Genomic DNA, 13,863 nt, shown 5'->3' with positions numbered 1-13,863 from the left:
ATCTGATTGTTTTTTTTTTTCAGTCAGCATGCTTTTTCTTATAATCTCTGGTCAGCTTTGGCATTCTGCAGTTTTGTTGATCTTAGTATAGTATTTTAATGTGTTCTTTGTTGTTCCTTTTCAGTACAGCTGTTGAAATCGTCTGACATTGGCCGCCACAGCCTGCTGTATCTGAAAGGGATCGGACATGGCTGGTTTGGAAAAGTAATATGTTTATCTTTTTTAGCTTTTAACATAGTTCTGTACACAATCCAGAAACATTGGTTTACCTCCATTATCAGAATTCATTGCTATAATTCAAAATCTGTACTATCTTCGCTATATTTTAGGCTTGTTAAACTTTGTAATTTGAGGTTAATTTGATCAGGAGTTGAAGCAAATCTTTGGCACTTATGTCAGTGTCAGTTCTGTTGGAGAGGAGCAGAGATTCATATTTACAGAGGATAACTTAGAATCTAACTGATGGTAATGAAACACTTGGATTTTTTTTTTAGCAACTCCTCTTTACCACTCTAAAGCTTCTGCTTTATATTAGCAATGCTTTGAATTAAGTCTAGGTTTGTAAAAAGCTGGGATCTCCTGTTCCTTCCTTCCATAATCTCATAGGTTCTGTTAGGGGAGGTCTCTGCAGGCGTCAGCACCACCCAGGTAGTGGTGAAGGAGCTGAAAGCCAGTTCAAGCGTTCAGGATCAGATCCAATTCCTGGAAGAGGCTCAGCCATATAGGTCAGTGCCACAAACATGTTGGCTCACCAAACTAACAAACTTCTGTTTCTGTTATTCATACCACTGTATATATGGATGGATGCAGCTTAAATGTTTGCTGTTCTTCCAGAAGCCTTCAGCACCCTGCCCTCCTGCAGTGCCTGGCACAGTGTTCTGAGGTCACTCCCTATCTGCTGGTCATGGAGTTTTGTCCTTTGGTATGAAAACTATTTAGATTGAGATGTTATTTGCTTTTTAATAAGTACCTCCTTGTTTCTGTGCATGGCTCTCTGTAGCTTGTAGTCGCACACAGACAGAACACCTAATACCCTCATTTCCTATTTTCCTCCTTTCAGGGGGATCTTAAGAATTACCTCAGCAGCTGTCGGGCGACTGACTCTGAGACTCTAGACGCCTTGATTCTCCAGAGAATGGCTTGCGACATCGCTTCAGGGCTTGTTCACCTTCACAAATATAATTTTATCCACAGGTATGTAAACAATAGTTTCTGTCTTTTTGCATTCAAGCTGCTTTTATTGCACAAAATGAGCAACATCAACATGAAGGCTTTGTGTGCCACCTGTTGGTTACCTCCTGCAACAACATCCTGGTGCTGCCTGAGTAGTTGACACAAACTCCAGCATCAGTGATTTTGTTGCTGGTGGTGAACCCCAATTCATTCTTTTGATGGCCCAACGGAAAGGCGCAGCATTTAAAGGAGGTAATATTAGACTAAATGTTTTATCCCTGAAACAACCATATGAAAACAGCTGTAGACTCATATAAACAGTATTTATACACACTTCGTGCATTTTGTGGAAAAGTCAAAATTAATTTTAGGATTTTTTTTTTTTGGCACCACAGTGATCTGGCCCTGCGAAACTGCCTTCTTACTTCAGAAATGTCTGTCAAGATCGGCGACTACGGGCTGTCTCACAGCCAATATAAGGTCAGCCCTTGATTAAAAAGTCACTTTTTCTTTCACTTTTATTTACCCTTTTAGTGATAAAGCCTGTGTTTTGTGTTTATTTATGTAGGATGACTACTTCATCACACAAGACCAGATTTGGGTTCCTCTGCGCTGGATCGCACCGGAACTCATAGATGAGGTCCACGGAAACCTGCTGGTTGTTGATCAAACCAAAAGCAGCAACATATGGTGAGAGATTTAAAAAGTGTATTAAATTAATTAATTAAGTATTAAATTAAATTCTGCTAAAGGTGTAACTGTAATCATCTTATTTTTTAGTCTTTTACTTCAACTATACTTTCTTTTATGATCAGAAAAATGTTTTTGTGAAGTGATGTGAAAAATATGTCCAAATATTTTTATTTAACTATTAGGAAAATAAGCTATCCAAACCAACCTGCCACTCTGGGAAAATGTAATTGCCTGTAATTGTAATTGCCTTTTTAAGTAATGTATCACCTGTTATCCTCATTTTTGGAGTCTAGTTCACTAGCCACACTCAGATAGAACAGTATTAGTGATCAATTAGTGGATCAATTTCTGAGCCTTGGCAGTTTAATAAAATAGAGAGGACATGTGACTACTGTAAACGTTTCAATCTTTAACACATCGTTTTAAGTGACAATCGACAACTCACTCAGAAGATCACAGAAGACCTGAAACATCTTTTAAAGCTCTGACCTCAAATGTCTTAAAAAAAGAAGAGGAATTAACTGGCAGCAATGGGAAAGATTCACAGTAAAATCAACTGTTGAAGACAACACAAAATAACAATCACACATTTTCACCAAAACTAATAATATGAGGACAAATAAGTCAACATATAATTTGCTTTCCATTACATCTGATGTAAAACTAGCAGAGACTTACTTGAAAAAAAAAAAAAACATCTTTTTTACAGTTGAGCATTTGTTTTAGAAAATATAGTCAAATGAGTTCAGTGGCGTGCATACTTTTTGAATGGCAGGGACAGAAATAAAGTAAAAGGACTCATAATGCGCTTCCTCCCCACTGTAAAGAGAACTGTGATAAATGTTTTTTAGCACAATAGGCAGGGCGGCTGCCCCACCTGCCCCTGTCCATGTACACATCATTGCTTTAGATTTTAACTTTTATTTTAATAAAGGACAGATTACTTTTATGTTGGCCCTGAGATCTTATTTTTCATTCATGAATACATGTATTGTAATAACAATAAAATATGCTGCTTGCTGTATTGGCTGCTTCAGGCTGCCCATCAAGATTTATGGATGTCTTTCAATGACTGTAATTCAATCTGACTATAAAAATCTAACTGAACTATTTTAATATTAATTTTGATTTTAATACAGGGCTGCTGGAGGGTACTTAGTGTTGTCCTTCAAACAACTGCAGTCCATTTTTACTTCATAGTGATCATTATGTAGGGAAAATCATTTTATTTTTTTAATAAATATTAAATATTTATAAATTTATAATCTTTTTTTTATGGTAACGAGAGGAAAATCTCACATACTCTGTAAGGATGCTAACTTGCATGTCATTGAACACAATGTTTTTATGCTCTACTTTTTCACTGAAACTAGGAGGGGAATTGGGGGCTGCTGCTGGCGGAGCATCTGTTGAAGGACAGTTTTTTAATTTAAATTTCTTCCTAAACATTTAATAGCCCTAAAAATTTTCCTGTTGCTTGGTCGGTTTGTATAAATGTAAATTCTCAGCTCTGTGAGCTATCTGTTTTAGTTGCTTAGGCTTAGTGTTATTCACAGACACACTATAGGCTCATTACAAATGCTGAATAAATCCTGGTTAAATAAAAAAAAAAAAAAAAAAAAAAAAAAAAAAAAAAAACTTGCAATCAGTTTCAGTTTAAGACTAACAGCAGAGCACAGCTAGCTGATATTATTAATAATGTGATTCCCTGCGACATTAAGGAGTTATTACGTAGTTGTAGACAGCAGATAGCTACCTTATTTACACAACAGGTTAATAATCAACTGTTACTCAGTTAACAAACCTTTCTTGAAAAATTACGTCATGTATTTAACGTCTTCCTCCGTCTCTCCTCTTTCTTCTTTCTTTCTGTTCTTTTTTGAAAACCAGTCTTTGATTTTTGGTGATGCTGCATTCTTCAGTGACGGAAGAGTTTTCCACAGTGCTGCTTATTTACATATTCTCTTATTCATTTGTTTTATTCGTTCTCGGACTGTCAAGTGACGTGTGTGTGGCACTAAAGCTCCGGTACTAGCAAACTGTTGATTAGCCAGTTGGCTGATGATACAGTTTTGTTTCTAAATGATGAGTCACCTGTGCTTTAGGCAATAAATACACTTTAAAGTTTCACTAAGGCTTCTGGCTTTATTATAGCTGAATAAATGCTCACACCGTATTTCTGGAAAACCTGTTACGGATTCTGTAACATATCTGGGCATCAATATCACTAAAAATATTAACAGAGGTATTATTATTTTTACACCAATCCTTGAAAAATCAAAAAAAATATTTAATAGCTTGTTACAAAGAGATCTTTCCCTAAGAGGTAGAGCTTTGCCTTTTTTGATATCTAATAATATTCAGTCTGGTTTCCTTCTCTGTTTTGAAAATGTTTTGTTTGGTATCACAGAAGAGTAAAGTAATGCACAAAAATACTTTTTTAAAGCTCTTTATAATGGATGTTAAACTGTATCTTGAATCAATCTCTGACTTAATTAACTAAAAGACCATTAAAACAAAGAATATTTGCACTGAATATAATTTATTTGTGTAACTTACTTTTGTTTATTTTCTTCTTTTTTTTTGTTTTTCTTTTAATTTCCTTTCTATGGTTTTGTCATAGCATATTGAGAGGTATATTTTTTCCTCTTCTTTTATGTTGCTTGTGTTGTTTATTTATTCATTATTTTTGTCTTGTACTTTTTTCTACTAAAATGTAGCCTTTGTACTATTTGCAAATAAATGAAGTTTAACAGAAAAAGACAATAGCAAACTGTTGATGATATACGGGGACCTGATGTGCCAAGGTACGACCTGAGGACCAAACTCTTGCAATTTCACAGGATGGGTTGGTTCAGCAGCCAGGGGTTGTTTTGCACTTCACTGCAGAGAAATCTGTAAAAACACAAAGTTAAGTTATTTTACTGCTGGATTTTCTTATGTATTTGAAATATATATTCAATTAAATTCTGTCTATTTATATAATGCCAATTCACAACATGTCATATCAAGGCACTTTACGGAGATTCAACCAGATCATACAGTTAAATTGATTCAAAGTTTTCTATCTAAGGAAAACCAGTTGATTGCATCCACTCATTGACTCGAAGACAATCCCTCACACCAAACCTGCTTATAGTGACATTAGAGAGGGAAAACTTCCTTTTAACAGGAAGAAACATCCAGCACCAGAACCAGGCTCAGTGTTAGGGGGGCATCTGCCGAGGCAGACTGGGGTTCAAGAATACAGAAGCAGGCATACAAGAGGAAGCAGAGATACAAAGGAACTTGTCCTCCAGCTCCACAGACGGCCCCGTACAGAAAAACACAGCCAGAGAGACAAGCTCTGAGCTCGTTTCCACGTCAGAGGACGAAGTGAGCACATCCAGCCAGTCACAGTCAGGGAAACAGGTCTACACTGAAAAATAGGCTGAGCTCAAACATCTATAAACAAAGATGTTGTTGATGGGAGCAACACAGCTGATATTTCTTACCAGGATGGTATCATAGCCAAACAGGAACAGGCCAAATTAAGCTACTATGAGAAAACCAGAGAGAGCATAACATTAGAGATTGAACTAACAAGTTATGCAGAGTGGGAGAATAGATATAGAATGAAGCAGAATGATGAAAAAGGTGAAAAAGGGTTCCCTATGTCCTCCAGCGGTCTAAGCCTAAGCAACACACTATAGAGATAGCACTGGATAACCTGAGCCACTCTAACTATAAGCTATATATATATATATATATATATATATATATATATATATATATATATATATATATATATATATATATACATGTTCCTCTCACACAGCTTGTAATGTGTAAGAAAATAAGACAACAACCTCAATTTCAGTGTTGAAGGCTCATAGTCTTACAGAATAGGCTTGTCCAAAATTACTTCACTGCCATATAACAGCCTCATGCTAGTTATTGCAAATTCAAGAATTCTAGATTCCAGCTGTGACCAAGGGTTACCTAACCAATGATTAAGGTGCAATATCTTACAAAGTCATATTGGTTTTGACAGCTCACTTGATAAATAAAACCATACCATGAAGATTGCTTTTCACTCTTGCTAGGGTTTTCATTTTTTTATTTTTAGTAATATGAACAATTTAATCGTGATAAAAAAAGATTAACGACAGAAAAACTTAATCAAGCTCCAAATACTGAATATACTCATTATTATAAAATTTGATAAATCACTATTACCATTAACTTTGTCTTTCATTGTATCTTTTTTATTCGCGTTGCAGCTTAAATCATCTTTAATTCTGTCTCCCATCTCTCCAGGTCTTTGGGTGTGACTTTATGGGAGCTTTATGAGCTGGGAAACCAACCATACAGACAATATTCTGACAGACAAGTGTTGACATATGCTGTAAAGGAGCAGCAGCTTAAACTACCCAAACCCCACCTGCAGTTCCCCCTGGATGACCGCTGGTGAGACAAGCTTTGATATTTACTCATTTAGGAAATTAAAGATTTGGACCCCAGACATGTCATGACTTTAAATGACTATTCAACATTAGTTGGCTGGAAAGAAAATCACATAAATAGCTAATGTTCAATTGCACCCGACCATTGAGGTTATATATCTAATTGCAAGTGAGAGAAGCTGATCAATAGTCTTATTCTGTGTGACCCTTCTGACTCAAAGCAGAGTTAAATCACTTCATCTATCTTTACCTTGAAGACAGCTGAACAATGTTTATACCTATTAATTTTTCACTGCAGTTGCTCAATGGAAAAACATTTGGCAGCATCTTTGAAAAGCTACACTGACACACAAAGAGGATCTTCCAACTGAGTCAGCAACCATTCTATGCGCCTTTATGTAGGCTGTAGGTTATTGGCTAGATCTGTAAATAAATCCCAAGTGTAACATTAAAATGCTTACCTCTGAAGTTCTCTTCTGTTGTTTGTTTAGATCAATTATTTAAATCCCCTGCCATTTACAATATCATTAGTCATGTCAGAGTGGGTAAAAATGTGTAAATATTTTTGTTCATTTCAGGTATGAAGTTATGCAGTTCTGCTGGCTACAGCCAGAGCTAAGGCCAAGCAGTGAGGAAGTCCACCTTCTGGTCACCTACTTGTGTGCTAAAGGCTCAAGTGAAGCTGAGGAAGACTTTGAGCAACGCTGGAATGCCTTGAAACCCAATTTGCTTGGCAGCACATCGCACACAGCTGCATCCACATCCTTGGTTTTCACTCCCACCCGTGCTGACATCCACAGCGCAGACCTAACTCAGACAATGGAGCTGGCCTCCTCCGCTTCATCCTCCTTTCCCCTCCTGGAGCACTTTTCTGACGGCTTTCACTCTGACACTGGGGATGACCTCCTGACCGTCACCGAGACAAGCCATGGTCTAAACTTTGAGTACAAGTGGGAGCCAGCCAGAGCTGAACAGCCCTATTGTTCCTCCTCCACTAGTGGACAACTAGGCCAGGAGAACCCACACTACCAAGATATTTATTATTCTAACACAGGAAGTACCTCAGTGGGCTGCAAGACTGACATTCTGATGTCAAGCAAGTCCTCATCCTATTATGAATCTGAGCACACTAGTGTTGTCCCAGTGCTGAGTGCCCACAGCCCCTCTATTAGCAATGAGTACTACATTCGCATTGAAGAACCTGTCCAGTGCAACCTCAAATTTGATGATGACACTGGGGACTACAGTTCAGAAATGGAACTTGCTAACAGGGAGTTGCCATCTGAGAATCAATCCAGCTCTTACTGGTCCACCACGGACAACGTGAAATCAAATGATTCGAGTCCAAACATTCAGCTACAAACACATCCACTACTGAGCCCCTCATCTAATGGCAGTCTAGTAAAATCAGGTTGTTCTTACAATTTAGTTCCACCCTATAGCATTGATAATAATGCAGTCTCCTCTGACGAATCGCTGGAACCTGAGCTAAAGAGGCCATCCTCTCCCTCTATACTTGAAAAGTCACAAGAGATTCAAACAAACCCTCCTCATATGGGCGGTCTGTTAGAAAACCCATGCAGTTTGTCACAGGCTGTCAGCAGCCCCAGTTTAGGATTCTGCGATCCTTACCTTGAACAGCACACAGGTCATAGCACAGTCAACGAAAGCTGCCATAATATGTTGGGCCCCATGAAAAAAACACTACCTATTGTAAACCACGTTGGCAACGATGTAGGAGACAATGATGACCTACAGTTCAGTCGGTGGAAAAGTAGAGAAGTTGAGGACAAAACCAACTGGATCTCAAACCATTCGGCAAACAATAACAGTACTGACAGCAGGCATACAGGGAGTGGGAATGACAATTGCATAACTCTTCATTCAGATGCAACAGATGCATGGGCTTTAACCAAAGCCACCACAAGAACCTTCCAAAACTTTAAGCCTTGTGGCACCTTGGGGGTCAGCGACGAAAGCCCTGAATGGAGTGCATCCTGCATTTCTGTTGGGTTAGACTCATATATTCAGATATGCCACAAAGAATCAGCTCAAGAAAAACCTGCAAGTTTGGATAATTTTCAAAGCAACAATGCTCTCACCAGCTCCAGCAAGACAACAAGCTGTGCAAAGGATGGAGAAATGGAACCTCAGACTGACCAAACAAGAACCTTGTCTGATATGCAGCAAGGCAACACCTGGGAGGGAGTTTCAGCTGGAAAATCCATTAGTCTGAGTGACTTAATGTTGAGTTATGCAGATTCATCCAAAAGTAGCAGAAACCAGCAGCATGCAGTAGATGTTAGGGACCCTAGCAGCTGCCTGGTTGATCTTGATGACTACAGTGAGGATGAAGAAGATGACATGAATGATATTACATCTGGGATCTTTGCTGACTTCAACCTTGATCTTAGTGAGGTTGAGGAGGAAGACATCAGCCCCAAAAAGATTTCAGAGGGGAATACAGACACTTTGGGTGCCATTAATGTGCTTTCATCTGTAGCAAGCTCCTGTGACCAGGCCTTTAGTCCCGATCCTTACAACACACCCATACTGCCCAAATCTCTGGATAGTGGCTATGACACAGAAAACAATGAATCCCCAGAGTTTATGTTCAAAGAGCTTGGAGATGCACTAGATTGTGAAAGTTGCCCAAGGCTAGGTGGAGAATCTGAAATTGGTCTTCATGTCGGTTTAGGGCAGAGTATCTGCACTTCAATAGTCACCTCAGAGCCACATGTGAAGAGTCTTGTTGATAACAATCCATACAGGGACTCTGCTTATTTCTCTGACTTTGATGTAGAAAGTGAGAGGAGTCCCAAAGACAAAGATGAAAGGAGAAGTTTCTTTGCAGCTCCAGGAAAACCTTACACTCCAAGCTCTGCAGGAGACCATACTCTTGAAAACAATCTAAAAAATCTGAGACATCTCAAAAGTTGCATTTCGGTAAATCCCTCAGAAGCCAAATTATATTTAACACAAAATATCCAAACCCCTGAGTTGTCCATGCTGTCACCATTTCCTCCACAGATGGGTGGGTGTCTCACCAAAGAATCTGCCCCTGCTGATGATGATCTGGGGTTAAACACAGAGCATTCGGGGGATGATCCTGCATCTGAGCTCAACTCCCTCCATGGGTCAGAACCTTCCTCTTCTGTCGTAGAAGCCACTGCAAACCATGGAGAGGGTAGCACAGAAGCAGGGAGCAGCTCATCTATCAATTCATTAGTCTCTGGTTGCTCCATAAATGAATGCAGAGATAATCCATGTGAAGAAAATGAAAACGTGGAGGAATCCACTGAGGAGGAAGAGGTGCCTAAACAGATTAATGTCCTTGAGAAGGAAGAGCATCAAAGAGAGGGTGGGAGAATTAACGAAGAGGAGTTTGAGGACATTGATGCAGAGGACTGTGAAAGTTTATGTGAGGAATCTAACAGTCCTCATGATCTTTCCACCTCCTCATCATTATTGGAGCTTTGTGGAGAAGAGGTGAGAGCTCCTCTGGAAGAGGCTGAGGATGAAGATGACTCCGATGACAGCGAGTCTGATGAAGAGCTGAGAACCTACAACATCCAAGGTGAAGACAGCGAGGAGAGTGAGGAAGATTTCACCTCAGTGCCGGTGGTAGTAAGTGAAAGCAGCAAGGTGAAACACCTCCGCAGCCTCCTGAAGATGCCTACCCTGCTGACCCAATCCTCCTGTGACGAGTTGGAGAGGAAGAAAAAAGCTGTTTCCTTTTTTGATGATGTCACAGTATTCCTTTTTGACCAGGTAGGAAAAAGAAATGGAACAAAGTTCCACCTTTTTGGCTTAAAGATAATCATTATTTTAACTCTGTGTCTTCCAGGAGAGCCCCACCGGAGAACTTGCGGACTGTTCATTTTCCACTGGAGAACAGCCCATTGAGCAGGAAACATCAAATTTAGATCTTAAAGGTTGTGATACTCACTGTTTTTCTACACAAACAGATGGAAACATCTCAGCACAGGGTAAGCACAAAGAATCCTACCTTCAGTTACGTTTCTAGGAGGAGTATTTTGAAAGATTTTCCATCTCCAGTTCTTAGAAGGCCCTATAGGAAATACCAACTTCCCTCTAAATAGAAGCTCCTGTGATGATTGATGCAATTGTCGTATATTTTAGAATAAAACCGAACTGAATAACACTTTATGTGATCCTCACTGGGTAAATGTACCATCGGGAAAGTGGCAGGCAAATGGAAAACATGCAGATACACCCCAAAATTGGTACTAATGAAAATAAGATAATGTTCAGTAATGTTATACATAAAAAGTTAGAAAAAAAATATGCAAACCACTCATTTTACAAAATATACAAAACTTAGCGGAATTAGATAATGGGAAGTTCGCACTAAAAGTGTTTGTAGTGTGATCATTTGAAAAAATATGTCAACATGTGAATAATTGATAGTGATGTAAAGAGCTTATTGTGTTCGATGGAAAGGTTGATAGTTTTACAGTCAAACAGCTGCTTGGAGGAACAAACTACCCACTATTTGTACTGCAACTAAATACACTAGAGCAAATAATGACTTTAAATTAGACAAAATGATGAGGAAATGGTCACTTTGTCTTTAACATCTCATATTTTAGCCCTCATTACTAGTACTATAGGTAAATGTAGAGTTTTAGGTCAAGTCATGTCTTTAGAAAGGAAGCCAATATTCAAAGATGGAACCCCTTTCATGACACAGAGAGGCGGAAATTTTGCTTCAATACTTTTCTTATTCCATATGGCTAAAGTTGCGACTGAAGATTCCTGTTGGAATCTTCCAGCTGCACAGCCAGTGGCGGCTGGTGAAAAATATTTTTGGTGGGGCTGATATAGCCTAGTGTATGTCTCCAACTAATCCGGAATAAGAATTCAAATAAACAATTGGACAATACATACAATTTAACAGTAATGATTTAATTTACTATATAATAACAGTAACAGTGATGATTTGGGTCACTGTGACGGGGTTCTTTGGCCTCCAAGAATCCAGTCTCAGTCGGGTTACCGGTGTTGGTGATTTATTGAGCTCAAAAACTCAAAACAGGGTTTAAAAAAAACTAAACATGTACAAGATACTCTGGGCCTCAGCCTCCCTCCAGTTACCAGCAATGTAACAAAGAAACAGAAAACAAAAATTGCCGCTTTTCTTCCCACAGCCCTCATTAAATAGTTTAAGCCCCTCACCTCAGGCTCTCTTATTTCTGATTTCTTCTCATTAATCAGTTTTGTCCATATATTACCTCCACAAACAATTGATGTACAAAAACAAATAATTTTTACAACTTAATTCTTTTACACAGATTCATTGACTTATTCAATTACACCAAACTGGGTTTGAACCCAGCAAAGACGCAGCCAGACTGAAGATGACAAGTCCCCGTAGCATAAACACGTACACACCCACACCCCCCACACACCCACACGCACACACACACACACACGGCTAACCCCACTGAAATATTAAGTGTGCACCCTCAATACGCCAGCAGGTAACCAGGAACAGCTTGTGTGTTTTAAGTTCATGGAGCTACTGGGCTCAGCGCGAGTGTATTGGTCCTCACAAACACAGTATAACAAGAATGTGTGTGTGGTGCGCAAAGTTAGAGAGGTTGTTTTAAGCGACGAGGTGGATTCGTCACAGTCACAATAACCATGACATGAAATGTTCATATCCTACAACAGGGATATTCTTCTGGCAAACGGGTAGATAAATAAGGATCTCACCGAATTTGGTGGAAGCTGCATCTCGGTCGTTACATTCGCCATCTTCCCTCTAACTGTCTGCACCTGCGCTTGGGTTCAGAAGCCTGTTAAAGCGCAGTATTTTCAGCGCCCCAATACCATAAAGTTCCGAGACGCTGATTGGCCATTAAATTCACCTAGCAATAGTACATGATTGACAGATTCTCTGCAAATGTGGGTCAGTCTGATCAGCGCCCCCAGAACAGAGACGGTAGGAGTCTGTCTGTGGAAATCCACAAATTAATGACAGTAGATAGGGAAATGTAGTTTATATAATTTGTTTTGCTTATAGGTACACAGTCTAGAGAGTAAAACTGACATTTATGAGTTAATTTCTAAAAATTTATTTACGTTTCTATCTTCTTATCAGGGAGGGCGGTGCCCCAGCGCCCCCTATGGGCCGGCCGCCACTGTGCACAGCCCTCATTTAAGTAGATGTAAAAGTACAAAATCAGCAACCACCAGCAACTTTGCCCTCCTCTGACTCTATTTTTAAACATATCGCCACTGGTAAAAATAGCTAACTTCAGTTCTTTCCATTGAGCAACTTCTACATTGATGATTTTTGTCAGTGTGATCTGTTACCACTTAGCCTTGGTGTTTTTAAAGATAGCAGAAACTTTTGAGCTTATGACTGGACTTGTCACAGGTCATACCAGGCCAGACCTGGTGGGCCAAGATACACTTTGGTCCAGTCCAAGGCTCTCCTATTGTAATTAAGCACATATATGGAAATAATTCTGTTTCATAGAACAAATCATTATTACAAATCAATTATTAATGAATTTATGTATAAATAAAGGCAGTGGTCAGAGGCTAAAGTGTTTTAATTAGGGCTGAAAACATAATCGGATTAATCCTCATAAATTATTGAAATGACCGTGATTTAGTATTCGTAATAGTTAACTTGAGTATCGAGAGTCTGAAGCATGCCTTTAGCTGAAAGAGCAACCCACTGAAAGCATTTAATACTGAAAATGTAAAATATATAAAAGCATTTTGTATTTAATCTGGAAAACCTTTTTCCATTAATATGCTCTATCCACAAATCTTCAAAGGGCTTCCCTTGGTTTTAATTCTTTGTAAGATCTTTTCTAAGGCTCTTTTTGGCATCCAATTTTTAATCGACAGAATAGGCTTTAATTGCAGCCTTGTTATAATATTATTTTTTATCTGTTGAGCTTTTCGGAGATCAATGAAAAATAAAGTAAAAATTTCACATTATGTAATGTAAATATTGGTCTTTTACTTTTATTTTGAACAACAAAAAAATTAAAATAGTTCAACATGTGTTTAAAATACCAGAATATGTCCAAGACTTATTATATTACTTATTTTCATCTTCTCGACTGCATAATTTGTGTGCAAAATGTGAGTTTATATGCACTACCATGCTGTGTGTCTGCTTATAATATAACTAATCACCAAAAATACCAAGGTCATTTATTGGTTTCTGTCCAGCCTCGGTCACCAGTCAGGCTCCGCTATATAAAAGTGATGCTCTTTATGTCATCAAGTAATCCTTTTTTTTACTGCATCTCTAAAGTGTTCCTTTTTTTTTTTTTTTTTTACCATTACACAGGTGGTAATAACATATGGGAAGATGAGCAGTCAGTGGACACCTCCTCATCCTCTCCTCATATCCCTGATCCTGTGTCCTCACACTCCTCTGTCACAGATACAGTTGAAGTTCCCAAACCAGCGGCCATTCCTCTGAACCGTTTCATGGTCTCTCGGTTCTCCATCACACATGTGTCTGACTCCCATTCAGGCACAACAACAGGTCTGTAATCAA

At 38.8% G+C, this 13,863-nt stretch overlaps 1 protein-coding gene across 3 annotated transcripts in view; it reads left to right on the top strand.

Moving 5' to 3' along the window:
• aatka (apoptosis-associated tyrosine kinase a) overlaps nucleotides 1-13,863 on the top strand; it is a 41,826-nt gene that overhangs the window by 27,023 nt on the left and 940 nt on the right. The window contains exons 4-13 of one of the 3 annotated variants that reach the window (XM_038277401.1): nucleotides 125-204; nucleotides 607-725; nucleotides 835-922; nucleotides 1,061-1,194; nucleotides 1,569-1,653; nucleotides 1,742-1,863; nucleotides 6,166-6,315; nucleotides 6,890-10,082; nucleotides 10,159-10,300; nucleotides 13,651-13,851. In XM_038277401.1, coding sequence (XP_038133329.1) covers nucleotides 125-204; nucleotides 607-725; nucleotides 835-922; nucleotides 1,061-1,194; nucleotides 1,569-1,653; nucleotides 1,742-1,863; nucleotides 6,166-6,315; nucleotides 6,890-10,082; nucleotides 10,159-10,300; nucleotides 13,651-13,851 — 4,314 coding nt within the window. Of the gene's footprint in view, nucleotides 1-124; nucleotides 205-606; nucleotides 726-834; nucleotides 923-1,060; nucleotides 1,195-1,568; nucleotides 1,654-1,741; nucleotides 1,864-6,165; nucleotides 6,316-6,889; nucleotides 10,083-10,158; nucleotides 11,062-13,650; nucleotides 13,852-13,863 lie in introns of those variants that run through there. The other 2 variants (XM_038277399.1, XM_038277400.1) reach the window with 2 other exon arrangements.

The sequence above is a fragment of the Cyprinodon tularosa genome, unplaced genomic scaffold, assembly GCF_016077235.1.
Source record: "Cyprinodon tularosa strain WSP-4 unplaced genomic scaffold, ASM1607723v1 ctg131, whole genome shotgun sequence".
NCBI lineage: Eukaryota > Metazoa > Chordata > Actinopteri > Cyprinodontiformes > Cyprinodontidae > Cyprinodon > Cyprinodon tularosa.
This window is presented reverse-complemented; position numbering and strand designations above follow the sequence as displayed.